A 27,758-nucleotide genomic window follows, 5' to 3' on the forward strand; every position below is an offset into this window, starting at 1 on the left:
TTACACTGGTACTAAATCTTGCAGACATCAAAATTATCACCAAGGTTCCTTTTCATCCCATCCTTTCCAAATGACTGGAAGTCGCTTCACCTGAAAGAAGTCAAATCCACATGCAGCTGCTGTTTTAGCAGGCAGCAAACTCCCTGAGAATGCCAGTCGTGATTCAATTTTGCTGTGCTGGTGGCCCCCTATTCCCTGTCCAATAATACATCTGTTAAAAAATCCTACAGCTACAAATCAAGTTTAATCCTACCAGGGACCTCATGTTGGTCTTGTCTTCCAAAAAGGCAGCAGGTTCTGCTGTCTATCTCTGCTAGCGTCTGGGGAATACCCTTTAAATCCCAGCTCTACTTAGAAGAATAAGCTAAGGATCACAAAACATGACCTCAAAAACCCTGATATGACTATATTCTGACCCAGAGGCATTCACTCTAGGTGAAGATTAGAACTTTGCATAATAAGATTACACAGCAAGTGAATGATATCAAGGGACTATCCATATGCAGCCGCCTGGTCTTCTATGGGCAGCCTGCGCTCTGCAATACGCAGCACGGACGAAAAAGAGCTTGGTCTTTCTAGCTGAAACAAAATAGATCCACATAAATTAGCTGGCCGTTTCCAGATTCCTAAATCCCCTATTACATCTTTTATTGACAGCTCCTGTGAGGATAGCACAAATGTTATTCCTTTTCATTCTGTGCTTCTATAACAATCATGCTCTGTAATTGAAATGTACATAGATTATGGCTCGAAATTAACATCTTGTTTGCTGTAATCTTGGATTACAATTGACTGTGTACATAATAAAATTAGGAAATCAATGGATGGATTTATCATCTCCAAGAAACTAGAGGTATTGTTTAAAGAATAGTTTAACATTTTGTGTCAACACTTTAAATGCAGAAGTCACAGAGAAGTCAATAAAAATTTAAGTGAGTAAAAGAATACAACAGGCATCATGCAATATCTACAGAAAAGTTGGATAAGGTCATAAAATAGAGAAAAGGTCATAAAAATTAGCTCACTTCCCTCTAAATTTTAAAGTGTTAAAATATTCAAAATGTGAAAAATTCACAGATCTCATGAACATATGATTTGCTCTCAAACAAGAAGGTCAATTACACATAAGGTCTCTATTTTTTATAAAGTGGGTGCAGTAGCTGTATTTTACAAACATCACCTTGATCATCTATACTTTACAATATTTGAATCAATTCAAATCAATTGTAACTCAAGGTTTTATAGTTCTTAATTACATGTTTCTAAAGTACTTAATGAAGTCTCCTCTATTTTTTAATATATACGGAACATTTAAAATGTATAGAATCCTAGGGAACTTTATGTTCAGTTTTTTTTTTCTTCCAACAAGTTTAAAAAATTTTGAGTTTTAAGCAAACTTATATGAAAAGTGAGATATACATTCACACAAATACCTGTGCAGAAAAATTCTAAGAATGCGAAGAGGAGTTCTCAACTTTAAGAAAAAAGTATTAATATTTGCCATGAGATTCTTATAAAACTAAGCTCCTTGATATACTTGAAATATGTTTGACAAATCTGATTTGCCCACAATTGTTGCAGAGCATACTACATCCAATACATTAGCCATTATTTCCTTATCATCACAATATATTTAAGGGTATCTATACAATATCTGAAAGTACTCAGGAGTCAGAGGACATAATTATGATTCTGTGTATTAATCAGGCAGATATATACCAACAGTATCAATTGTAGAGCTATAAAAAATACCATACGTAATTTCAATTACATAGCTCATGAATATTCTTTGGTCACTTGTTTAGGATATTACTAGAAAAGTAATGAGGAATACAAAAAAATACACATTTTGTTATGATATTTATATGTAGAACTTTAGAGCTACAATGTTCAATAAGGTAACCTTAGCTACATATGACTACTGAGCATGTGAAATGAGACTAGTCCAAATTGAGATGTATTAAAAGTATAAATATACACTGGACTTTGAAGACATAGTACAAAAAATACTAAAAATATTTTACACTGATTACATGTTGAAAGATAATATTTTGGATATAATGGATTAAATAAAATATATAAAGACTTGCATTATATTTCTATTGGACAGCACTGTTTTAGCAAATCATACATTTTCAATAATAAATTCCTAAGCTAACTGAAATTGCACAACTAATAAAAAATACTAAAGCAGGAGGTTATTTTGGAAAAACAAACATTCCAATGTCAAGTCTGACAGATAAGCTAAGAAAAGAACAAAATGCAGTCATTTCAGCTTATATTTCAAATTTCTAACTTAAGGGGAATGGGAGAGGAAGGGACCAACCAAACTGCTGATCATCAGCATCAGAAAAGAATGATGTTTTATAGTTACAAAAATGCTTAGTCTAGTAAACAGAATTGTACAAAAAAATACATTTCGGGCAACTTCATAAAAGGGCTAGTTAGGTTTATTATGTTACCACTAATTGAATCCAATAGCAACTTCTGAAAATGTCTGGATCTAGAAAGGGCCATGATATTTTCCTAAGGTGCTATATAATTATATTCAAAATTTAAGAATAAATTATAAGTAACAACTACAGAGATTTGAAGCATTTAATATATTTCAGTATTTTAGCAAAATAAAAAAGATCTATTTCATAAATTATTAGAAATCTGCTTTTCCATCAGTCTTTTCATTATATCCATCACTGTGGGTTAAAAAAATCCATTAATAAAAAGGGTTTTACTAAAATAGGGAAGACTATAAGTAGTTAAAATATAAAACATATACCTATTTTTTTTAAAGATTTTATTTATTTATTTGACAGAAAGAGAGATCACAAATAGGCAGAGAGGCAGGCAGAGAGAGAGGGGGAAGCAGGCTCCCTGCTGAGCAGAGAGCCTGACGCGGGGCTCGATCTCAGGACCCTGGGATCATGACCTGAGCCGAAGGCAGAGGCTTTAACCCACTGAGCCACCCAGGCGCCCCAAACATATACCTATTTTAATTCAAGAAAGTTAATGGCAGATTTAGTATGACCAGACAATTGATGTCCTACAATTAAAATACAAAGTCTATCTCTGTCACACATTGGAATATTATTTCAATATAAACAGCAGTATGTGAGGTACTAACTCATTTAAAAGTTGCTTTTTCATAATTATTACTTTATAACACTTATCTAAAAATACTAAGACTAATGATGAAATATGAGTATCAATAAATAAGATGGATAAAATCTAAATCAATTCTTTATGATCTAGCCATGTCACTTTTTCCTAGCCTTTTATTTAAAATTATGTAAGTTTTTTCCTTTTCTGGTAGCAAGTATCACACAGACACACAGACACAGAGACACACATAAAAACAAAATAATAACAATAAAAAACTTTCCAAGCATCAATATAGGAGTGTAATGATATTCAGTCTAAGTTAATCCCCAGACATCCAAATTCATGAATAAAAATTCATCAGTTTTAAATACACTGAGCCTATTAAGCAAGAACAAAAGCATATGCACAAAAGAGCTTTTAATATATTTCAAAGCCCACAAGAGCCATGGTCTCATTAAAATTATAAATTACACAAACATGGAATGAAGATTCAAACTGCAGTGCAGCTAAGCAGATTACAGAAAACCCCGCGTTCCATATGATAACACACCATGGCCCTCCCAGATGGGGGCTTGGAACAAAAAGGCCATCACCACAGCTAGGGAAAACCTCCTTGTGATCTCTGGTTTCTGTTCAGCAGATGACAGCCAAATAATATGTTGATTATTCTGTTTGTGCTGCTAAGCTTGTAAGGTGGAATAAAAGCGATATGATCTATTGTGAACCCAATGCTAATGTGTTGCTCCACTCATAAATAATATACTGAATTTATTTTGAAACTATCTTTTATCTGAATTTCAGTTTTTAAATGCATGAATTAAAATAAAAGCCATGGCAAAATAATATTTAATTTGATGCTTTAAACTAAACTTGTAATGACAAGTGAAAAATATCTAAGTGCTTAGTTAACAGTCAAGTACAATTGCCTTTAATTTCAGCACTGTGATCAGAGACAAAATACATCTTTAAATAGGCAATTACCTCATTATGAAATATAAATGCAAAATTAAAAAATACAATAATCCTGAAGTTTATAATATACATAACCACAAGATAAAAACTAAAATACCAGAGCATATAAAAACATTTTTCTGCAATATAATAGCACGTAATTAGAACATCTAAAATATTTCTGAATAATAAAAAGTATCAAAGCCTTATGAATGTCCATAATGTGTACACAGATGGATGCTAACAAAAAAATCTTACTTAAGATCAAAATAATTAAAAAGCTTTTAGGGACGCCTGGGTGGCTCAGTTGGTTGGACTGCCTTCGGCTCAGGTCATGATCCTGGAGTCCTGGGATCGAGTCCCACATCGGGCTCCCAGCTTCACGGGGAGTCTGCTTCTCTCTCTGACCTTCTCCTCGCTCATGCTCTCTCTCACTGTCTCTCTCAAATAAATAAATAAAATCTTTAAAAAAAAAAAAAAAGCTTTTAAAAATAATTTTCAAATATATGTAGAGAACACCTTTCCTTTTTTATAGCTGTAGAGTATTTCATTTTATAGATATGCCATAGTTCATTTAACCACTACTCTACTGACAGACATCCACAAAATAAATATGCAAACACATTAATCAAGAAATATGTATTAGAATGCTTATAGTAATGTTATATGGAAAACCATCCAAATGTCCACTAACAGAATGGATAAAAAAATAGTTGTGATAAGGATGAACGGAGCAATGAAAATGAACCAACCACAACTACGTGAAACAACACAGATGAATCTCAAGACATGATGCTGAGTAAAGGAAACCAGACATTAAAAAATTCTATTGTATAATTCTATCTATACAATACAAAATACATACATAAGGTTCTTTTCTTTAGGGTGCCTGGGTGGCTCAGTGGGTTAAGCCACTGCCTTCGGCTCGGGTCATGATCTCAGGGTCCTGGGATCGAGTCCCGCATCGGGCTCTCTGCTCAGCAGGGAGCCTGCTTCCCTCTCTCTCTCTCTCTGCCTGCCTCTCCGTCTACTTGTGATCTCTCTCTGTCAAATAAAGAAATAAAATCTTTAAAAAAAAAAAAAAGGTTCTTTTCTTTATCTGGGTGCTGGTTACATGGGTTATTTGGCTTCTAGAAAATTCACTGAGCTACCTATTTTTAGTATCTGCACTTCTCTGTATATATAGCTTTCTTCAAAAAGGCAGTTTTACACACAAATACACACTATACAAAGGTAGTCAAAATCCTTGTTATAGGAAATCTAGAAAGTGACAAATAAAATCTGAAGGTGAAAACTAAACATTCTTATACTACTTATTTGAATAATCAAATTTTCAACTCAATAGCTGAGACAAATGCCTGGACCCTTTTAAATGGAAGAGCGAAAGCCACTTACCCTATTACCTTCTGCAACCCCCCAACCTCTAATACCATATTTTCAGAGGTATCTGGCCTTTCTGTGAGGAGTTGCTGCTGCTGCTGCTGCTGCTTTAATAACAGAGCTAAAATAATCTCAGGACTGAACATTTGCCCTTAAATGAGAAAGAAAAGTACCACAGAGGACAAGGCAGTATAAAGGACATGTATGTTTGCTGTTTTCCCCCTTGCCTTCAAATTTCATAAACTTTTATTTGTTAATTATGAAAGCTTATTACCTAATTATAGGACTCTCTTGAAAACTTTCATTTTACTTTTCAACGAAGCTAAAGAAAATATAATTCTTTAATAACAGTATCATAAAAACAAAATGAAATTTCATGATGATATGATAATAAACTAAACAATGTATCTCATTACCTCCCACTTAAATATTTTCCTTTATTTCTATACCAGAATCAATACAGGTGCTACAATACTGTTTTTCTCATATGGAAAAAATACTTAAAGAAATAAGCTAAAAGAGATCCTCTAAAGATTACAGGGCTCATTTTTCATTTGTGTAATAATACAGTGCTTACTATCTATGAGGCTCTGGGGATAAAGGAGTAAAATGGGCTAATTTCGTGGTAAATATAGCAGACTTACCCCTTTCCTTCCCTCTCATTTGATTTACAAATTAAACAATACTTTTTTTTAAAAGATTTTATTTATTTATTTGACAGAGATCACAAGTAGGCAGAGAGGCAGGCAGAGAGAGAGGAGGAAGCAGGCTCCCTGCTGATCAGAGAGCCCAATGCAAGGCTCAATCCCAGCACCCTGAGATCATGACCTGAGCCAAAGGCAGAGGCTTAACCCACTGAGCTACCCAGGTGTCCCAATACAAAACTATTTTTAATGAGTAACAATATTCAAGCAATATTCAAACAATATTCAAAAACTAAAAGCAATCTACTTGATATACAGTTAAACTCCTATCTACTCCATTTTCCTCACCCATTCACATACAGGACTTAAATTCTAGAAAACCTTCCAAATTGTATTTTTTGCAAATATGAGCAAATACAAATATATATTTTTATCCTCTTCATCCTTCATGCAAAAAGTAGTTTGTTAAAACATTGAACTTTTACCCTTTTTAAATTTTAAAAATATTTTATTTATTTATTTGAGAAAAAGAGAGAGAGCATGGGTGGGGGGAGGGAAGTGAGAGAAGCAGGCTACCTGCTGAGCACGGAGCCTGATGCAGGACTAGATCCCGGGACCCTGGGATAATGACCTGAGTCAAAGGCAGACACTTAACCAACGAAGCCAGCCAGGCACCCCTGCCCTTTTATTTTTTTAAGATTTTTTTTTAAAGTAAGCTCTACACCCAATGTGGGGCTTAAATGCACCACCCTGAAACCAGAAGTGGCACACTCTACTGACTGAGCCAGCCAGGTACCCCTAACTTTGCTCTTTTAAAATACCAATGAATGTTTCAAAACTTTCTAAATCTGCATAGAGAAAACGTCCTTTTTCTTTTTTCTTACTTGTATTTTATTGTATAGCTATGCCACAGTTCATGACCAGTACCTTACTGATAGACATTAGGGGTGTTTCCAATCTCTGGTTACTGCAAAATGCTACAGCAAAAACTCCTATACATACATTATTACATGAGTACACAAGTACATCTGCAATAAATTTTTGGAATTGGTATGAAGACCAATGTGTAAATGCATTGGTCTTTCTCTAGAAATCGCCAATTTGTCTTCCGTGGACGTTGTAGCATTTTGCCCTTCCACTACAGATACATCTCAGATGTATCCTAGGAAAAGCTGTTCCTCTCTTTGGGCCTCTAAGATATTTTGTTTATAAGGCAATTCCCAAAGATGTTCTCATTGCAAAAAAAAAAAAAAAAACCCACATTCTTTGTTTTATCCCCAATTATACATGTAAAATCTGTTCATGTAAGTTTTAAAACAAAGGAATTTTCAAATTTTAACAAAAACCTCACTGCCATAGGAAATCATCATATGCCTAATGTACTGCGATGGCAACTATTTATCTTTCCCAATTATCTCCTGTGATCCAAAAACCAAATATACTTTCCCATTTCAGGTTTTTGTTTTTTTTTTTAAATTCACATTCAGTAGTTTATAATTGGGTAAGCAGTCAAATGCATTTCACTTTGAAGCGAATGTTTTCCTGAAGCACTATGTTTTCATGAAACCAAATCTGTTGTCACTTCTATATTGTCCTTGAAAAATCTATCATTTCAAAGGTGGTTTAATTATTATTTTTTTAAGATTTTATTTATTTATTTGACAGAGAGAGAGAGACCACAAGTAGTCAGAGAGGCAGGCAGAGAGAGGGGGAAGCAGGCTCCCTGCAGAGAGCCCCATGTGGGGCTCAATCCCAGGACCTGAGCCGAAGGCAGAGGCTTAACCCACTGAGCCACCGAGACGCCCCAAAGGTGGTTTAATTTTTATGACTACCATTTTCAAATGGTAGTGTCATCTAATACATTGTTTTATTTTGAAGCTCATCCTATCAAATATTTTATAATTAGAAAACACTGACTTAAGTGCACTGGACTTCCCATTTGAAGGAATCCTTAAGCAACTCCAGTTTCAGTATTAAGTATTTTATAAGAAAATGTGTACATGATACTTTTTATTCCCCAAATAAGGATGCACAGGTATATGCAATCTACGCTGCATCTCCATTGCTCAGAAATCAGCTGTCAGATAATCTCAGTCCTCTGAAACAAAGTGGCTAGCCTAGTTGATGAACCCAATGTAAATTTTAAAAAGCTGCCATATCTTCTGTGCCCTTAGTCAGTAGATGGAGCAGAACCATACTTAAGCTCTCATCTAAACAACATATGTTATGCAAATGTTGATTTTAGTATTAGAGTCAATATAATGCAGACAGCAAGACAAGAATTACGTAACAAAAGTAAAACACAAAACAAAACAAATGCCACACATTACAAGTAGCACCCAGGACATAAAAACTTATCAGTTTAGGACAATTTAGAAGAACAGTCCTACATAGCAAAAGCTTCTGAGGAAATCACGTAAATTACATGAAGGGACTGAGGTTCATAGTGACAACTCTGGGCCATAAAAACAAACAAGCAAACAAATAAGAAAAAAACCTTAAATTATACTCCATTTGTTCTGTTTAAGAAAACAGGTTAAATTTTCTTTTAGAAACATTTTGAAAAAATGTTCCTACAAAGCAAGTTTTGGCACATAAAAGGATAAGACTCAATTATCCATAAAATGAACAGATAAGAAATATGCCATCTGTTATTAAGGCCTAATGAATAAGGACTCACTCAAAGTAAAATTCTCCAAGTTAGAATATACTACAGCTGTCTTTTAGAAGATGAACTGTGATAAAAGTGTGGTAACATTTTGGGGGCTTCAAACATGGAATTCCCTTGCCTAAGCCAATTCTTGGTTAACAGTCAAAAGAATATCTGATAATTTTTGAAAGCTAGTCAGGGAAATTTTCAACTTAAATGGCTGGACACATTCAAGAAAATACCCTAATTTCACTTTTCCCTTTGTTTTCTTTAAATTGTGACTGCCAAGTAGACAAGTTGATCTGGTTTCTAGCTCTGACTTGCTAAATGACCTTGTCCAAGTGACTCAATCTCTCTAGCCCTCCTTAGTTTCTTCATCAGTAAAGCAAAGGAGTTATACAAAATACGACATGATAGTTAACAGAATGAATGAAATAATAAAGTAAACCACAGAGTTATTACCTTAAGTCTTATGATCTATTTCTTCACTAGATCTATACATCTAACTACACATACACTATTTTGAAACTATCACAAACCATATGCCACTATACTACACACTTAAGGCCTAGAGTAAAAGAAATTATAATCACTTCAGAATCTTTCCCAATATTTAATATGTGTTACTCTCAGGATATAACAAATTTCTCAGATACTCATTTAAATTAATTTAAAATACCATATAATCAATTATCTTTAAGCTGAAAATACATTAATTTTTCTACCTGACACAGATAAAAAACATATGATATGTAAAAGAACATTCATGGCAATGTCATTTATAATAGCCAAACACTAGAAACAACCCAAATATCCACCAGCAATAGCCTGAATGAATTCTGTCATAGTCATTCCAAATGAATAATGTACAATGATGAAAAGGAATGAATATTACTTGCAACTACATACATGATCTTCAAAACATAATGCTGAGTAAAGGAAGGAAGAATACATATGATTCCAGACAATGGCACCCATGTCCCATGCTGCCTGATACCCCACTTGTCACCCCATAGCCATGTCAGGATCATGGTGTGGCAGGCAAGCACCACTCTGAAGGAAAGCGCAGAGGCAGTCACAGGCGCCAGTCTTTGGTCAGTATCCAATAAGAGCTCCGAGTTTAGCCATTGTGTCTGGACTTCAGCTCCACTACCACCAGCCACCTTTCTGGCTTTGTGATCAAAGGTGCCAACTGCCAAGAACGGCTGGACAAGGCGATAGAGACCCTTGAGCTGACTGAAGTGCTAACACTGGTTCTAGAGGAGGATGGGACCTTTATGGAAAGCAAGGACTTCTTCCAGCTGTTGGAAGATGACACATGCCTGATGGTACTGGATTTTGGGAAAAGCTGGACCCCAGCAGGAATGGTACTGTTATATGGCCCAGGCCAAGAGAATACCAAGCACAAAAAGGACATCACTCTCATCACCTTCAATGTAGGGAAGTAAAACCACTGGAACTTCTTTGGCAGCCTAACATCAAAGCCATATTCTACAAGCTCTACTCCCATGAGCTGTGATTCTCAGGACCTGGTCCAAAGCAAGAACTCAGGGGGCTGCTCCAGCTGGACCTCCATGTTGCTGCAAGGCCTGGGCCATATGTTGCTGAGAATTTCCTCCACCATTCACCATTCAGTAGAGGGGGCTAAGCAGTGGCCGCAAGCAGCAACAACAGGGTGGCCTCCATCCCTACTGAGAAGGGGTTCTGAGCTTCTGTCCCTAGACTTGTTCTAAGAAATACAATGTAAGAACAGTGACAGTATCAGGTTTGGAGTCCTACAAGTAGTACACACTAGACAACTCACCTGTTTTCCCCCAATGTTCTCTAACTGCACTTTGACAGGACCCATCCACCCCTAACCTATACCCTTTCCTGAAGAATGCTGTCCCTTCCTAGCCATCTTTCCAGTCTCCCACTTACTGTGAAAGGCCACAAGCCTGTCCCCAGGCATCTTGATTCCACCTTAATTATTGCTACATCTACATTTCTTAGAACTCCTTCTGTCCCTAAGCTCCCCAGTACACTGAAGAGAGTCCTCTCTGACTTTATTTACATTGCAATCTCTAATTCTTTATATACTACTCTTCCAAAATAACAAAAACATTTCCAATAAAAATATTGTATTGTTTACAAAAAATACATGTGATTCTATAAAGATTAACAAGAGAGAAAAAGTGAACATATTGTTGAGAAATACACATAAAAATGATAAAAACTATATAGAGACTATATAAATAATTACCACAATCGCTTCTTGGCCTTTTGGCTAAGATCAAGTGTATATAAATAATTGCCACAAATATCAGGACATTCATTACTTTTTTTAAAAAGGAAGATTATATCAAGGGTTTCTGGGATGCCAGTGATGATTTATGGTAACATGGATGCTTACTTTATATTTATTTCTTTTACTAAACATTTTTTTTAAGATTTTATTTACTTATTTGAGAGAGAGTGAGAGAGAGAGAGCACAAGCAGGGGGTAGGGTAAGAGGGAGAAAGAGACTCCCCCCTTAGCAGGGAGCACAATGCAGGGCTTGAACCTGGGATTCTGGGATCATGACCTACGCTGAAGGCAGACACAACCAACTGAGCCACCCAGGCACCCCTACATTTATGTTTCTATATGATGTTATGTTTTATAATAAGTTTAAAATGGTATGCTTTCTGAAATAACATATTCTTACAGAGAAGGAAAACAGGGTTCCTCTTTTTGCTAACAATTTATTTTGTCTACATTTCTAATTCTTATTGTAATATTTGATAATAAAGAAATGTTACTATGCCTAATTCTCCAAAATCCTAATTAACAGTGAATTTCACAGGTTTTCCCAATGGCTACAAAAAAGGTACCAGCCCATTAAAGAATATAAGAATAGCTATCCTATTAAATCTTTGCTTAGCTCAATGTTGTTTCTGTTACATTTTCTTTTCAATGAAATGTATGTTTCCTTTCAAAAAAAATCTACATTACATCAAAAAAAATCTACATAATTTTATACAGGCTGTACTCCAAAAACTGTATTATAGCTCATCAGAAAGAAAAACACTCTTCTTAACACATTCCTGACAATTTTCTAACATTTTCTAATAATTTTGGGAGCACTTGTGTATGCACACAGTATGAAGTTTCATAATAGGATGGACACAGATATGACACTTGAGGTCCAACTTAATGTCACTCTGTGTAAATATTTCACTATGTGTACTAGAAAACATGATAGCTGGATTATAGGATGGATATACAAAGCAAGTTACACTTAAAGTCCACTGAATAAAGTATAGCATAGGGTGATTCATTCAAAATAGATCCAATAATGCCTAATTTAAATTATACTGGAGCTGTTTTAAATATTTCCTTTGGAAAAACAAAAGTACGGTAAATTAAATTACAAAAAATAATAATAAGAAGAAACTGACTTCAACTATAAACACTATATGCATACAATTTAGGAAATCCCATCACCTATAAGCATCTTTCAACGTATGTTTGTTTTAACTTGTAGATGTCACTATATAAGCAGACAATGAAATTTAGAAACAAAACCATCAGCACCTTCATCATACTCCAGATACCAACACAATAACAATGGTATCACCCATTATGATAATAAAGTTGCTTTTATTGTATACTGTTGTTTTTCTATGAATGCACCCTCTTTAGCGGACCCAGCTAACCAGTTATTTGCCCATCTATTAAGTGCCAACTTTAAAAAATTACACTTTGTCCAGCAGGGAGCAGCATTACAACATTCCCAAGACTTAATATGAACATGAAACCGACAGAAGAAAAAAAAGGAAAAAAAAATAAAAACCACTTACCATAGGTCTGTTCTACAATACATTCAATTTTTAGGGCAGTTGCAAGGCTTCCAGAAAAAAACATTTAAAAGCATGTCTCAAAGTATATATGGGTAATCCACAATTTCAGGATTCCTAAAGCAGGAAATCAAAATTGTATTAGGTAAAGGATTCCCTCAGCCATGTTGTGTTGACTTAGTATACAGTACGACTAAATGTCTCTTAGTTGTTAAGGTATACATTCCTCTTAGTGGGTCAATGGGATTTTGAATCAGTTCTATGATAATACTTTGCATAAAGCAATTAAAAATACCCCAGAATATTAAAGCCCTTTATCCACCAGAAAATTTAAGCAGAAGTAAATGGGTGACATATCAAACTAGAGAGAACTGTGATCAAGGACTTAAATGAGTTGATAAATCAAACATGCACAGATCTAATATATCAAACTCTAAACAATTTGCAAGTAAAAGGATATAACATCATTTCTACATGTCCACATGAATATTTAAAGTTAATTTTAACAATGAAAAGGCAGCAGAGAAGTAGTGTGTAATGCAGATCTAAGACTGATTAGTCAAACATTCACTGAATGCAAGTAATGCACACAATATTACAGAAAACCTGTGATGAGTTAAAATGTGACAAAAGAAAAACATACTATGTTTGAAAGTATCTTGGATGTCAAAATTGCCTCCTAGTCAACTAAAATATCTCCATGTCCATTCTTATGACTGAAAAAAATTATTTTCCAATTATAAAATGAACTTCCTGTTACAGAATAAGTAAATCATGGGGATATAATATAGAGCATAGAGAACATAGTCAAAAACATTTCAGTAACTTTGGTGACTTAACATTTCATAATCCATAAAATATCAAATTACTATGATGTATACCTGAAGCTAATAGGATACTGTATGTCAATTTTACTTCAAAATAAAGATTTATTTTCACTTCTATTTGAGAGGTCAAACAGTTTGCTTCATATGTGTTTACATGCAACATTTCAGTGTCTACACTGAACAATAAAATTTTGCCATTAAAAGATAACATGAATATTCATCTTGAAATATACATTATATATTATTTACATAATGCATATGATCACAAATCAATATATTATATATGAATATATTTATTTGAAATTTAATGAATAAAATATAAAATGGTTACTACTATTTTTTTTTTAAGATTTTATTTATTTATTTGACAGATAGAGATAGGCTGAGAGGCAGGCAGAGAGAGAGAGAGGAGGAAGCAGGCTCCCCGCTGAGCAGAGAGCCCGATGTGGGGCTCGATCCCAGGACCCTGGGATCATGACCTGAGCCGAAGGCAGAGGCTTTAACCCACTGAGCCACCCAGGCGCCCCAGTTCCTACTATTTTTTTTCTGGCAAAATAATATGAAAAGCTTGGTTTGAGTATATGATAGCAAGACTACAGTGATTCTCTAACAATTACTGTTAATTTTAATGAAGTCAAAAGAAATCTTCTACCCTTTAACATTACATTATTCACAGCATTCTTTCTTTTTTTTTAAGATTTTATTTATTTATTTGACAGAGATCACAAGCAGGCAGAGAGGCAGGTGGAGGGGTGGTGGGTGGGAGGGAAGCAGGCTCCCCGCCAAGCAGAGAGCCCGATGTGGGGCTCAATCCCAGGACCCTGAGATCATGACCTGAGCTGAAGGCAGAGGCTTTAAACTACTGAGCCACCCAGGCGCCCCCACAGCATTATTTCTTATACTTTGCCCTCCTTAAAGTCTTTCTCTTATCCTATTTCTTGCTTTTGCTTTTGCACGTTTCACTTTCTGTGATACTTATTTCTACCAGTCTATCTTCCCTCTTTCTAATACATTTGTTTCAATCTCAATTTTTGTTTTATTCAAACTCCTCCCTCTGTGATCCTACCGTCTTTTTCTCTTTTATGTTAGGACCCTTAAAAGTGAGTTTTTTTCTGCAACATTCTGCTTAAATATACTCCTTCCCCATTTATAGGCACTGTCCTTGCTCTTAACAATCCAACCTGACTGGAAATTCAATAAACTTATATTGCTGCTACTTATAAAAATATTCTTTCTCTGATTTAAGTATTTGAAGAACTCACTAAACATTTTGGAGTCAATCTTGAAACTCTCAAAAACTCAAGAAAATTTAACCTCACACACTCAGTCCAAACAATTTGAGATCAACACTGTTCTAATAAAGAGGTGATTTAGGATCTCACCACACCCATATGAATAAATACTGAGTAACAAACTTCTTAAAGTCAACAGAACTTTAGAGCTTTTTATTCATGTGTGTCTGTGCACATAGGCACACTATCCTCATTAAAAAGCAAAGATACATGAAATAAACCCTTGCTTCTAATATAGATTGTCAAGTCTGAAAAGAGTGATTTCCCTATTCAGGACTCTAATATGAATATTAACATTAATGGTATTAGTATAGTAAAAAATAATCTCATAATAAAATATCATACAAATATTGATTTTTAAAAATTATGAATAGATTATAATACATTTATAATACAATTACTTAAAAAGAGACTATAGTGAGTTGGGTAGTGTTCCTCCCTCCCCTCTGAATTCATAGCCACCAAGAATTTCAGAATGTGACTTTACTGGGATGTAGGGTTTCTGCAGAAAAAATTACAGTAAAGATCAACATAAGATCATAATAGATTAGGGTAGGCCCTAAATCCAATGAGCATGTCCTTATAGGAGACGGAAAAGGACATATAGAGACACAGAGAAGGACAATAAAAATGGAGGCAGAGGTTGGAATTATGCTGTCACAAGCCAAGGCACAACAGCAGCCACAAGAAACTAGAAGAAGCAAAGAAGGATTCTCCCACTGAGGCTTTGGAACAAACATGGTTCTGCTGACACTTTAATTTTGAACTTCTGGTTTCCAAAACTGACCAAGTAAAAATTTCTGTTGTTTTAAGCCACTAAGTTTTTAGTAATTCATTATGGAAATCCTAGGAAATTAATCTAGATTTTGGTACTGGGAAGTGGAACGTTGCTCTAATACACACCTAAACATAAAAAAAAAAAAAAATTAAAGACTGTTGGCAGATTGACTTGAAGAGGCTGCTGGTAGAAACAGACATATTTAGGAGATTGTGGTAAAGGTTCCGAAGGTAGTAGACAGAATGGCAGAGAAACCCATCATCTTAGAGAATACATATATTGTCAGAATCAGAATGTTATAGGAATATGAGTGTTAAAGGGGCTTCTGGTAAAGTCTCAAGAAGGAAATGAGGGAGATGTTATTGAATGCTAGAGGGAAGACAATCCTCATTATAAAGTAGCAGAAAACTTGGGCTGAAATGTGCTCTACCACTGAGTGAAAAGCAGTACTTGTAAGCAATGAATTTGTATATTTAGCTGAGGAGATCTCCAAGCAAAGTGTTAAAGGTGTGTACTGGTTTCTCCTTGCTGCTTATTGTAAAATGCAAGAGAAACAGATAAATTGAGGAAGGAACTGTTAAGCAAAAAATCAGTACCAGAAAACTTGGGACAATTCTCAGTCTACCTAGACTGCAAAAGATGCCACCATCACAAATCAGTAGGAAAATACAAACCAAAACCATAGTCAGATACCACTTCAAACTCAATAGGGTAACTATTATTCAAAAAAAAAAAAAAAAAAAAAAAAAAAAAAACCAGAAAACAACAAAAGTTGCTGAGCATAGAGAAACTGTAACCCCTGTGCATTATTAATGAGAACGCAAGATGCGGAAAACACTCCCATAGCTCCTCACAAAGTTAAAGGTAGATTTATCATATGATCCAGCAATTCCATTCCTGGATCCCAAATCCACTACTTCCACCTTTAGACAAGTATATATCTAAAGGAACTGATAGCAAAGACTCTAACAGATACTTGTACAAGTGTCTTATCAAAAAATGTATGGATCGGGATTCCTGAATGGCTTAGCCGGTTGAGCATCCAACTCTTGGTTTCAGCTCAGGTCATGATCTCATGGGTGGTTAGACTGAGCATCACGGCAGGTTCCGCTCAGTGTGCATTCTGCCTGGGATTCCTTTCCTCTGCCTCTCCCCCATTCTCTCTCAAAAATAAATAAATAAATCTTTAAGAAAGAAAATGTATGGATAAACAAAATGTGCTTATACGAACAATGAAATATTAATTAACCACAAAAAGAAATGAAGTTTTGGTGTATGATGTAAGATGGATGAACTCTAAAAAAAGCTATGCTAAGTGAAAAACATTATGCAAACACTAACAAAGAACAAATACATGATTCCATTTATATGACGTATCTAGATAGGCAAACTCACAGTGACAGAAAGTAGAATAAAAGTTACTAGAGGCCAGGCAATGGAGGAATGGGGAGCTATGGAGCTATTGCTCAACAGGGATATTGTTTGGGATGATGAAAAAGTTCTGAAAACTAGTAGCAACGTTTATAAAACATTGTAAATATACCTAATGGCACTGAATTATACACTTAGAAATAATCAAAATAGTAAATTTTACCACAAAAAGTTTTTCCTTAAAAAAAAAAAGGGGGGGCTCAAGACCTTGAGCCACCTAAGAGGTGTGACATAACTACTTCAATTAGAGAATCATGACAATTACTGATAAGGTCTAAAATGAATACATTCCAAAGCTTAGGGAGGGAAAATGATCATCACATGATAGTAATTTGTTAATTCCATATGAATTCATTTAGGAAATCTTAATAGAAAAAGGAAATATGATTTGCTTTATTTTTAAAACAAATTTAACCTCAGAATACAACTAAAACCTTATTTTCAAATATTTCATTATGAAGAATGATAAAATTACACAGGCATACCTCAGAGATACTGCAGGTTCAGTTCCAAACCACCACAATAAAGCAAGTTTCACAATAAGGTGACTCAAATTAATTTTTGGATATTCCAGAGCATATAAAAGTTACATTTACATTATACTGTAGTCTATTACGTGTGCAATAGATGTCTAAAAAACATACATACCTTAACTTAAAAATAGTTTATTGCTAAAAAATGCTAACCATCATCTGAGCTTTATTCCTTTTGCTGGTGGAGTGTGCTGCTTCAGTGTTGATCAGGGTGCTGTTTGTTGAAGGCTGGGATGGCTATGGCAATTTCCTTAAGCAACATAATGAAGTCTGCCACATAGCTTGATTATTCCTTTCAGGAATGATACCTCTGTAGCATGCAATACCATTTGACAGCATTTTACCCACAGTAGAAATTGCAAAATTAGAGTTAATCCTTTTCTGCCACTGCTTTATCAGCTAAGTTTGTGCAACTTTATAAATCCTATTGTCCTTTTTCAATCTTCACAGCATATTCACCAAAAGTAGATTCCATCTCAAGAAACCACTTTCTTTGTTCATTCCTAAGAAGAAACTCCTCATCCATTCAGGTTTTATCATGACATTGCAGCAATATGGTCATGTCTTCAGGCTCCACTTCTAATTCTAGTTCTCTTGCTATTTCCACCACATCTGTAGTTACTTCCTCCACTGAAGGTTTGAAACCCTAAGTCAACCATGAGTGCTGGAATCAACTTCTTCCAAACCCTTGTTAATGACATTCTGACCGGTTCCCATGAATCATGAATATTCTTTTTTTTTTTTTTTAAGATTTTACTTATTTATTTGAGAGAGAGACAGTGAGAGAGAGCATGAGCGAGAAGGTCAGAGGGAGAAGCAGACTCCCCAGGGAGCTGGGAGCCCGATGCGCGACTCGATCCCGGAACTCCGGGATCATGACCTGAGCTGAAGGCAGTTGTCCAACCAACTGAGCCACCCAGGCGTCCCGAATCATGAATAGTCTTAATGGCATCTAGAATGTTGAACCCTTTCCAGAAGGCTTTCAACTTACTATGCCCAGATCCATCAGAAGAATCACTATCACAGTTACAGCCTTATGAAATGTATTTCTTAAATAATAAGACTTGAAAGTTGAAATTAACCCTTGATCCATGGCTGCAGAATGGATGCTGTATTAGCAGGCATGAAAACAATCTCATTGTACATCTCTATAAGAGCTCTTGGGTGACCAGATACATCATCAATGAGCAGTGACACTTTGAAAGGAATCTTTTTTTGTGGGAAGTCTCAACTGTGAACTTAAAATATTCAGTAAACTATGCTGTAAATAGATGTGCTGTCATCCAGGGCTTGTTGTTCACTTTACAGAGCACAGGTAAAATAGACTTAACATAATTCTTAAAGCCCCTAGGATTTTTCAGAATGATAAATAAGCATTTGGCTTCAAGTCACCAACTGTATTATCCCCTAAAAGATTAGAAGCTTTGAAACCAGACATTGACTTCCTCTACCTATGAAAGACCTAAATGGTATCTTCTTACAATAGAAGGCCATTTCATCGATGTCTACATTGAAAATCTATATTTTATCTTAGCCACCATTGTTAATGATCTTAGCTAGATCTTCTGTAATACTTGCTGCTTCACCATGTACTTTTATGTTATAAAAACAACTTCATTCTTCAAACCTCATGAACCAACCTCTCCTGGCTTCAAACCTTTCTTCTGCAGCTTCCTCAGCTCCCTCAGCCTTCACAGAATTGAAGAGAATTAGGGCCTTGCTCTTGATTATACTTAGCTTAAAAAATGTTGAGGCTATTTTAATCTTCTATCCAAACCACTAAAACTTTCTCCATGTCAGCCATGAGGCTGTTTCACTTTCTTGCCATTTGTGTGCTCATTGGAGTAGCCTTTTAAATTTCTAAGAATTTTCCTTTGCAATCACAACTTGGCTAAGTGTTTGGCACAAAAGACCTTTCAGCATATCTCGGCTTTCAACATGCCTTCCCCACTAAGCTTAATCATATCTGCTTTTGATTTAAAGTGAGAGATGTGGGACTCTTCCTATCACCTGAACACTTAGAGGCTACTGTCAGGTTATTAACTGGACTAATTTCATGTCTTAGAGAATAGGGAGGCCCAAGGAGATGCAGAGAGATGGAAAATGACTGGGAGCAAGCAAAACACACATATTTATTGGTTAAATTCATTGTCCTAGTGGTGCCCGGGGGGCTCAGATGGTGAAGCGCCTGCCTTCGTTCGGGTCATGATCTCCAGATCCTGGGATTGAGCCCTATGTCAGGCCCCCAGCTCAGTGGGGAGTCCTTCTTCCTCTCTCTCTGCCTCTCCCCCTGCTTGTGCCCTCTCTGCCTTTCTCTCTCTCTCTCTCAAATGAATAAATAAAATTAAAAAAAAAAATTCACTGTCTTATATGGGCACAGTTTGTGGTGTCCCAAAACAATTATAATAGTAACATCAAAGATCACTGATCATGGATCACCATAACAAATAACAATGAAAAAGGTTAAAATATTGCGAAAACTACCAAAATGTGACACAGAGATACGAAGCAAGCAAATGCTCTTGGAAAATGGTGCCAGTGGACTGACTTTCTCAATGCTAGATTGCCACAAACCTTCAATTTATAAGACTGTCTGTGAAGTATAATAAAGCAAGGTAAAGTAAAACAAGGTATGACTATAATACAAAATGACCTCTAACTTTTTAAAAAAACTTTCCATTTGGGGGATGAAAAAACATAAAAAGTAAAAACGTGACATTAAAATTCTCAAGGTTTTTTTTTTAGAGAGAGATAGCATGGGGAAAGAGCAGAGGGAGGGAGAGAGAGAAAATCTTAAACAGGCTCCATGCCCAGCATTGAGGCCTCAATCCCACAACCGCAAGATCATGATCTGAGCCGAAATCCAGAGTCGGACACTTAACCAACTGAGCCACCCAGGTGCCCCAGGATCTTTTTTTCTTTCATCAACATCCAAGTATTACCTTATTGTTCTGAAGATTACCAGCATAGATGGTCTTGATTGGGTTCTCTGCTCAGGGTATCACAAAATCAAAAATCAGAGTATCAGGCAGAGATCTCTGGAGTCACTGGGGAGGAATCCACTACCAACCTTTCTAGGTTGATGGCAGAATCCTGTTCTTTGCAGCTGAGAAATGGTCTAAGATTCCCTCTTCGTATTTGCTGTCAGCCGAGAGCATCTCTCATCTCCTTAAGGAGTTATGCATTCTTTTTTCCATGGTCCCTGCATATTCAGACTCAGCATGTCACATTCTTCAAGTATTTTAACTTCCTCTTCTTTACCAGCTAGAGAATACTTTCTTTTTCTTTTTTTTTTTTTTTTTGAAATTCTCATGATTAGTTCAGACTCACACGGTCAGTCTCCCCATCTTTAGGTCAACTCTGCCATATGACAACATAATTGGGGAAGTGATATCTAATCATGTTCACATGTCCCAGGCCTTAGGATGGATCATCGTTGGGAGGCCATATTCAATAAAATTCTAAAGATTTCTAAAAGCAAATAGTTTTAAATTATTAAAGATCTTGTTTCAGTGCCAGACGATCCTAAAAAAGTTCTTTAACCTTAACTGAAATTAAAATTTCCATGCTCTGGAGAAACAAAGGGTCTAATTTCCCTTTCACCAGATTAACATAGGTCTTAGGAAACTCAGAATCATTCGTCTCTGGGTTAGAGATGTTGAACTTACTATCCCAGTTGTTTCATATTGCATTTTCTCACCATCCTGGTCACTCTGACCAGCAAAGGAAACAGGCTTCATTTCTTATGCTAATATCCATAAACTGGCAAAATAAAGGGCTATCTTTAGGAGGATACTGAGTTCGGATCAATCCAGGTGCAACTAGTAAATAAGGGCATGGGTTTTCATCTCACACAGCTTAGCCCTGTTGTGAATCCTTGTTCTATCACTTATTAGCTATGTGACTATGATGACTAATTTTATGTGTCAACTTAACTAGGTCATGGGATACCAAGAAATTCGGTCAAACACTATTCTGGGTGTTCCTGTGATGGCATTTCTGGACTAGATTAACAGATCATTAGACCCAGTACAGCAGAATGCCTTCCCTAATGTGAGTGTGCAGCATCCAACCCACTGAAGGCCCAACTAGAATAAAAGGCTGATCCTCAGGCCAGTACAAGGGAGTGAAAAGCATCAACATACTAGATGTTTTAAAGAATTTTCATAAGATAGGACATATGAAATCATAATGATAGGTTAGGGTGGAAATGGCAGAGTTGAGTAGTTGTGAAAGAGGTAGTAAGGCCAACAAAATGTAAAATATTTACTATCTGGTCTCTGAAAAAGTATCCTGACCCCCGGCCAACCACACACACAGGAGAATGTTTCAGGGAAGACAGAGGACTTTTATTCTTGTGACTCCAAAGGGTTGTGGGCTGAATCAATAGTTATGGAGGCTAACCTACTTTAAAAAGGTAAAAACTGTCCAAGAGTAACTTGGGCTCCAAGTATGGTGGCTAGATACCTAGGATAGGATCCTCCTTATCTGGCTATTAGAGAAGGGCCTGGTCTATCTCTTACCTACTCTAACCAAAGCACACCAATAAGTAAATTCTATCCACTGACCAAAAAAAACCCTCTCCATCAGTATTCTTTTCCATTCAGGGTAAAGATTTGCTAGGGAAACAAAAGAGAAAAGCAACTCCAGTAATCTATATTATTTAACTAGTCATATATCAACATGAATGGACGACCAAGGATCACCAACATTTAAGGAAATCACAGAATGAAAAAGAAGGCCCATGATGAAAAATAACTTAGCAACTCTAGAGAAAACAGAGGTAATTCAAAGAGGTTAGAAAAAAGAAAAAGAAATTTATTTAATATCTTCGGAGAAACTGCATAAGATATTGCACCTGTGGGGCACCTGGGTGGCTCAGTAGGTTAAAGCCTCTGCCTTCCACTCAGTTCATGATCCCGGGGTCCTGGGATCGAGCCCCACATCGGTCTCTCTGCTCTGCGGGAAGCCTGCTTCCTCCTTTCTCTCTGCCTGCCTCTCTACCTACTTGTGATCTCTGTCTGTCAGATAAATAAATGAAATCTTTAAAAAAAAAAAGATATTGCACCTATAAAACAAGAAGTATATGAAATAGTAGGATTAAAAGAACAAAGAGTAGAGTTTCAAGGAATTTAAAATAGAAATTTTGTCTACTACCATTTCCCCCCACATAGAGAAAAACGTGAAAAGTTGAAGAAATACAGAGTAATAACCCAGTGTGGGTAATGATCTCTCTAAAATAGTGCAGGAAAAAGGACTCCTCTCTCCCCTCCAACACACACACACAGACACACGGAAAAACAATGGAAAGGACCCAGACAATACAGAGCTGGAGAAGGAAAATATATATATTCCTAGAAATATCTTTGATCTAGAGTAGAGGTTGTCAAACTAGGGCCCATGAGCCAAATTCTGCCAGCACTATTTTCACAAATAAGGTTTTACTGTAACACAGAATACTTATTTGTTTACATGTTGTCTGAGGCTACCTTTGTACTAACTACAACAGTAGAGTTAAATAGTTGCAACAGGGACCATATGGTCTGCAAAGCCTAAAATATTTATAATTTGGTCTTTTACAGAAAAATTTGTCAAATCTTGATCTAGAGCTATGCTGTCCAACAGAGTAACAGCTAGCCAAATGTAGTGTTGAAATTTAAATAATAAAATTAAAAATTCAGTTCCTCAGTCATGTCAGCTACATTGCAAGTACCCAATAGCCATATGTGTGTAATGGTTATTGTGCTGGATGATAAAGATATGAGACATTTCCAATAATACAGGAAATTCTACTGGACAGGGCTTGTTTGAAAATTACCATAATAGATTACTAGAACTGTATTTTCATTACTGCTTTAAAAAGTACTGTAGTGAAAAACAAAAAAGAGGAAGAGAAGCAGGAAGATAAAATTCAGAAAAAACAGAAACTGGTAATGTTGGAAATGGAAAGAATTTATGCATAAATCTAAGATGTCATTCTATGACAATAGCTTTAAACTAGGCTTTTTAAAAATAATGCTTCAGGGAGGAGTCAAGAAGGCAGAGAAGTAGCAGGCTGAGAGTACTTCGGGTAGCGGGAGATCAGCTAAGTAGCTTATCTAGAGATTCCAAACACCTACAAATCCAACTGGAGATTGAAGAGAAGAAGAACAGCAATTCTAGAAACAGAAAATCAACCACTATCTGCAAGGTAGGACTGGCGGAGAAGTGAATCCAAAGCGACTGGAAGATAGATCGCGGGGGGAGGGGCCGGCTCCCGGCGAGCGGCGGAGCAATGGAGCACAAAATCAAGACTTCTAAAAGTCTGTTCCGCTGAGGGACATCGCTCCAGAGGCTTAACTGGGGTGAAGCCCAGGCGGGGTCAGCGCGGCCTCAGGTCCCGCAGGGTCGCAGAAGGATCGGGGGTGTCTGAGTGTCGCAGAGCTTACCGGTATTAGAACGGGGAAGCCGGCTACAGAGACAGAGCCGAGGAGTGACTCTCAGCTCGGGGTTGCCTTGAACCGGTCGCAGGCTCGGTCAGCTCGGAGCGCGGCCGGAGGCCAGGGTGACGGGAGTCATTGGGTGCTGTTCTCTGAGGGCGCACTGAGGAGTGGGGCCCCAAGCTCTCGGCTCCTCCGGGCCGGAGACCGGGAGGCCGCCATCTTCATTCCCGTCCTCCGGAACTCTACGGAAAGCGCTCAGGGAACAAAAGCTCCCGAAAGCAAACCCGAGCGGATTACTCAGCGCGGCCCTGGGTAAGGGCGGTGCAACTCCGCCTGGGGCAAAGACGCTTGAGAATCACTACAACAGGCCCCTCCCCCAGAAGATCAACAGGAAACCCAGCCAGGACCAAGTTCACCTACCAAGGAGTGCAGTTTCAATACCAAGGAGAGCGGCGGAATTCCAAGGAGAAGAAAGCAAAGCACGGAACTCATGGCTTTCTCCCCATGATTTTTTAGCCTTGCAGTTAATTTAATTTTTTTTTCTTTTTCAATTTTTTTTTCTCTTCTTCTGCTAAATTTTTTTAACTTTTACCGTTTTCTTTTTTAATGTTTTTTAAATAGTTTATTTAAGATATATATTTTTTTTTCCTCTTTTTATATTTTTTCTTTATCGGCTTTCTTTTTTTAATAGTTTCTTTTTTTTTTTCTTTCTGAACCCCTTTTTATCCCCTTTCTCCCCCCTCACAATTTGGGATCTCTTCGGATTTGGCTAAAGCATATTTTCCTGGGGTTGTTGCCACCCTTTTAATATTTTACTTGCTCCTTCATAAACTCTTATCTGGACAAAATGACAAGGTGGAAAAATTCACCACAAAAAAAAGAACAAGAGGCAGTACCAAAGGCTAGGGACCTAATCAATACAGACATTGGTAATATGTCAGATATAGAGTTCAGAATGACGATTCTCAAGGTTCTAGCCGGGCTTGAAAAAGGCATGGAAGATATTAAAGCAACCCTCTCGGGAGATATAAAAGCCCTTTCTGGAGAAATAAAAGAACTAAAATCTAACCAAGTTGAAATCAAAAAAGCTATTAATGAGGTGCAATAAAAAATGGAGGCTCTCACTGCTAGGATAAATGAGGCAGAAGAAAGAATTAGCGATATAGAAGACCAAATGACAGAGAATAATGAAGCTGAGCAAAAGAGGGACAAACAGCTACTGGACCACGAGGGGAGAATTCGAGAGATAAGTGACACCATAAGACGAAACAACATTAGAATAATTGGGATTCCAGAAGAAGAGGAAACAGAGAGGGGAGCAGAAGGTATATTGGAGAGAATTATTGGAGAGAATTTCCCCAATATGGCAAAGGGAACAAGCATCAAAATCCAGGAGGTTCAGAGAACCCCCCTCAAGATCAATAAGAATAGGTCCACACCCCGTCACCTAATAGTAAAATTTACAAGTCTTAGTGACAAAGAAAAGATCCTGAAAGCAGCCCGGGAAAAGAAGTCTGTAACGTACAATGGTAAAAATATTAGATTGGCAGCAGACTTATCCACAGAGACCTGGCAGGCCAGAAAGAGCTGGCATGATATATTCAGAGTACTAAATGAGAAAAACATGCAGCCAAGAATACTATATCCAGCTAGGCTATCATTGAAAATAGAAGGAGAGATTAAAAGCTTCCAGGACAAACAAAAACTGAAAGAATTTGCAAATACCAAACCAGCTCTACAGGAAATATTGAAAGGGGTCCTCTAAGCAAAGAGAGACCCTAAAATTAGTAGATCAGAAAGGAACAGAGACAATATACAATAACAGTCACCTTACAGGCAATACAATGGCACTAAATTCATATCTCTCAATACTTACCCTGAATGTTAATGGGCTAAATGCCCCAATCAAAAGACACAGGGTATCAGAATGGATAAAAAAACAAAACCCATCTATATGTTGCCTACAAGAAACTCATCTTAAACCCGAAGACACCTCCAGGTTTAAAGTGAGGGGGTGGAAAAGAATTTACCATGCTAATGTACATCAGAAGAAAGCAAAAGTGGCAATCCTTATATCAGATCAATTAGATTTTAAGCCAAAGACTATAATAAGAGATGAGGAAGGACACTATATCATCCTCAAAGGAACTATCCAACAATAAGATCTAACAATTTTAAATATCTATGCCCCTAACGTGGGAGCAGCCAACTATATAAACCAATTAATAACAAAATCAAAGAAACACATCGACAATAATACAATAATAGTAGGGGATTTTAACACTCCCCTCACTGAAGTGGACAGATCATCCAAGCAAGCAAGAGACCAACAAGGAAATTAAGGCCTTAAATGACACACTGGACCAGATGGACATCACAGATATATTCAGAACATTTCATCCCAAAGCAACAGAATACACATTCTTCTCTAGTGCACATGGAACATTCTCCAGAATAGATCACATCCTCGGTCCTAAATCAGGTCTCAACCGGTATCAAAAGATTGGGATCATTCCCTGCATATTTTCAGACCACAATGCTCTGAAGCTAGAACTCAATCACAAGAGGAAATTTGGAAAGAACCCAAATACATGGAGACTAAACAGCATCCTTCTAAAGAATGAATGGGTCAACCAGGAAATTAAAGAAGAATTGAAAAAATTCATGGAAACAAATGATAATGAAAACACAACTGTTCAAAATCTGTGGGACACAACAAAGGCAGTCCTGAGAGGAAAATATATAGCGGTACAAGCCTTTCTCAAGAAACAAGAAAGGTCTCAGGTATACAACCTAACCCTACACCTAAAGGAGCTCGAGAAAGAACAAGAAAGAAACCCTAAACCCAGCAGGAGAAGAGAAATCATAAAGATCAGAGCAGAAATCAATGAAATAGAAACCAAAAAAACAACAGAACAAATCAACGAAACTAGGAGCTGGTACTTTGAAAGAATTAATAAGATTGATAAACCCCTGGCCAGACTTATCAAAAAGAAAAGAGAGAGGACCCAAATAAATAAAATCATGAATGAAAGAGGAGAGATCACAACGAACACCAAAGAAATACAGACAATTATAAGAACATACTATGAGCAACTCTACGCCAACAAATTTGACAATCTGGAAGAAATGGATGCATTCCTAGAGACATATAAACTACCACAACTGAACCAGGAAGAAATAGAAAGCCTGAACAGACCCATAACCAGTAAGGAGATTGAAACAGTCATCAAAAATCTCCAAACAAACAAAAGCCCAGGGCCAGACGGCTTCCCGGGGGAATTCTACCAAACATTTAAAGAAGAACTAATTCCTATTCTCCTGAAACTGTTCCAAAAAATAGAAATAGAAGGAAAACTTCCAAACTCATTTTATGAGGCCAGCATCACCTTGATCCCAAAACCAGACAAGGATCCCATCAAAAAAGAGAACTACAGACCAATATCCTTGATGAACACAGATGCAAAAATTCTCACCAAAATACTAGCCAATAGGATTCAACAGTACATTAAAAGGATTATTCACCAGGACCAAGTGGGATTTATTCCAGGGCTGCAAGGTTGGTTCAACATCTGCAAATCAATCAATGTGATACAACACATTAATAAAAGAAAGAACAAGAACCATATGATACTCTCCATAGATGCTGAAAAAGCATTTGACAAAGTACAGCATCCCTTCCTGATCAAAACTCTTCAAAGTGTAGGGATAGACGGCACATACCTCAATATTATCAAAGCCATCTATGAAAAACCCACCGCAAATATCATTCTCAATGGAGAAAAACTGAAAGCTTTTCCACTAAGGTCAGGAACACGGCAGGGATGTCCGTTATCACCACTGCTATTCAACATAGTACTAGAAGTCCTAGCCTCAGCAATCAGACAACAAAAGGAAATTAAAGGCATCCAAATTGGCAAAGAAGAAGTCAAA

At 36.6% G+C, this 27,758-nt stretch overlaps 1 protein-coding gene across 5 annotated transcripts in view; it reads right to left on the reverse strand.

The window, feature by feature from the left end:
* The window catches only part of IMMP1L (inner mitochondrial membrane peptidase subunit 1), a 91,512-nt gene that overhangs the window by 51,502 nt on the left and 12,252 nt on the right, over positions 1-27,758 (reverse strand). For 3 of the 5 annotated variants that reach the window (XM_047690791.1, XM_047690794.1, XM_047690792.1), the window contains exon 2: positions 12,546-12,659. The exons of the other annotated variants lie outside the window; for them this stretch is intronic. In XM_047690791.1, coding sequence (XP_047546747.1) covers positions 12,546-12,609 — 64 coding nt within the window. In that variant the 5' untranslated portion in view covers positions 12,610-12,659. The remainder of the gene's footprint in view (positions 1-12,545; positions 12,660-27,758) is intronic. 5 annotated transcript variants of the gene reach the window in all.

The sequence above is a fragment of the Lutra lutra genome, chromosome 10, assembly GCF_902655055.1.
Source record: "Lutra lutra chromosome 10, mLutLut1.2, whole genome shotgun sequence".
In the NCBI taxonomy this organism is placed as follows: domain Eukaryota; kingdom Metazoa; phylum Chordata; class Mammalia; order Carnivora; family Mustelidae; genus Lutra; species Lutra lutra.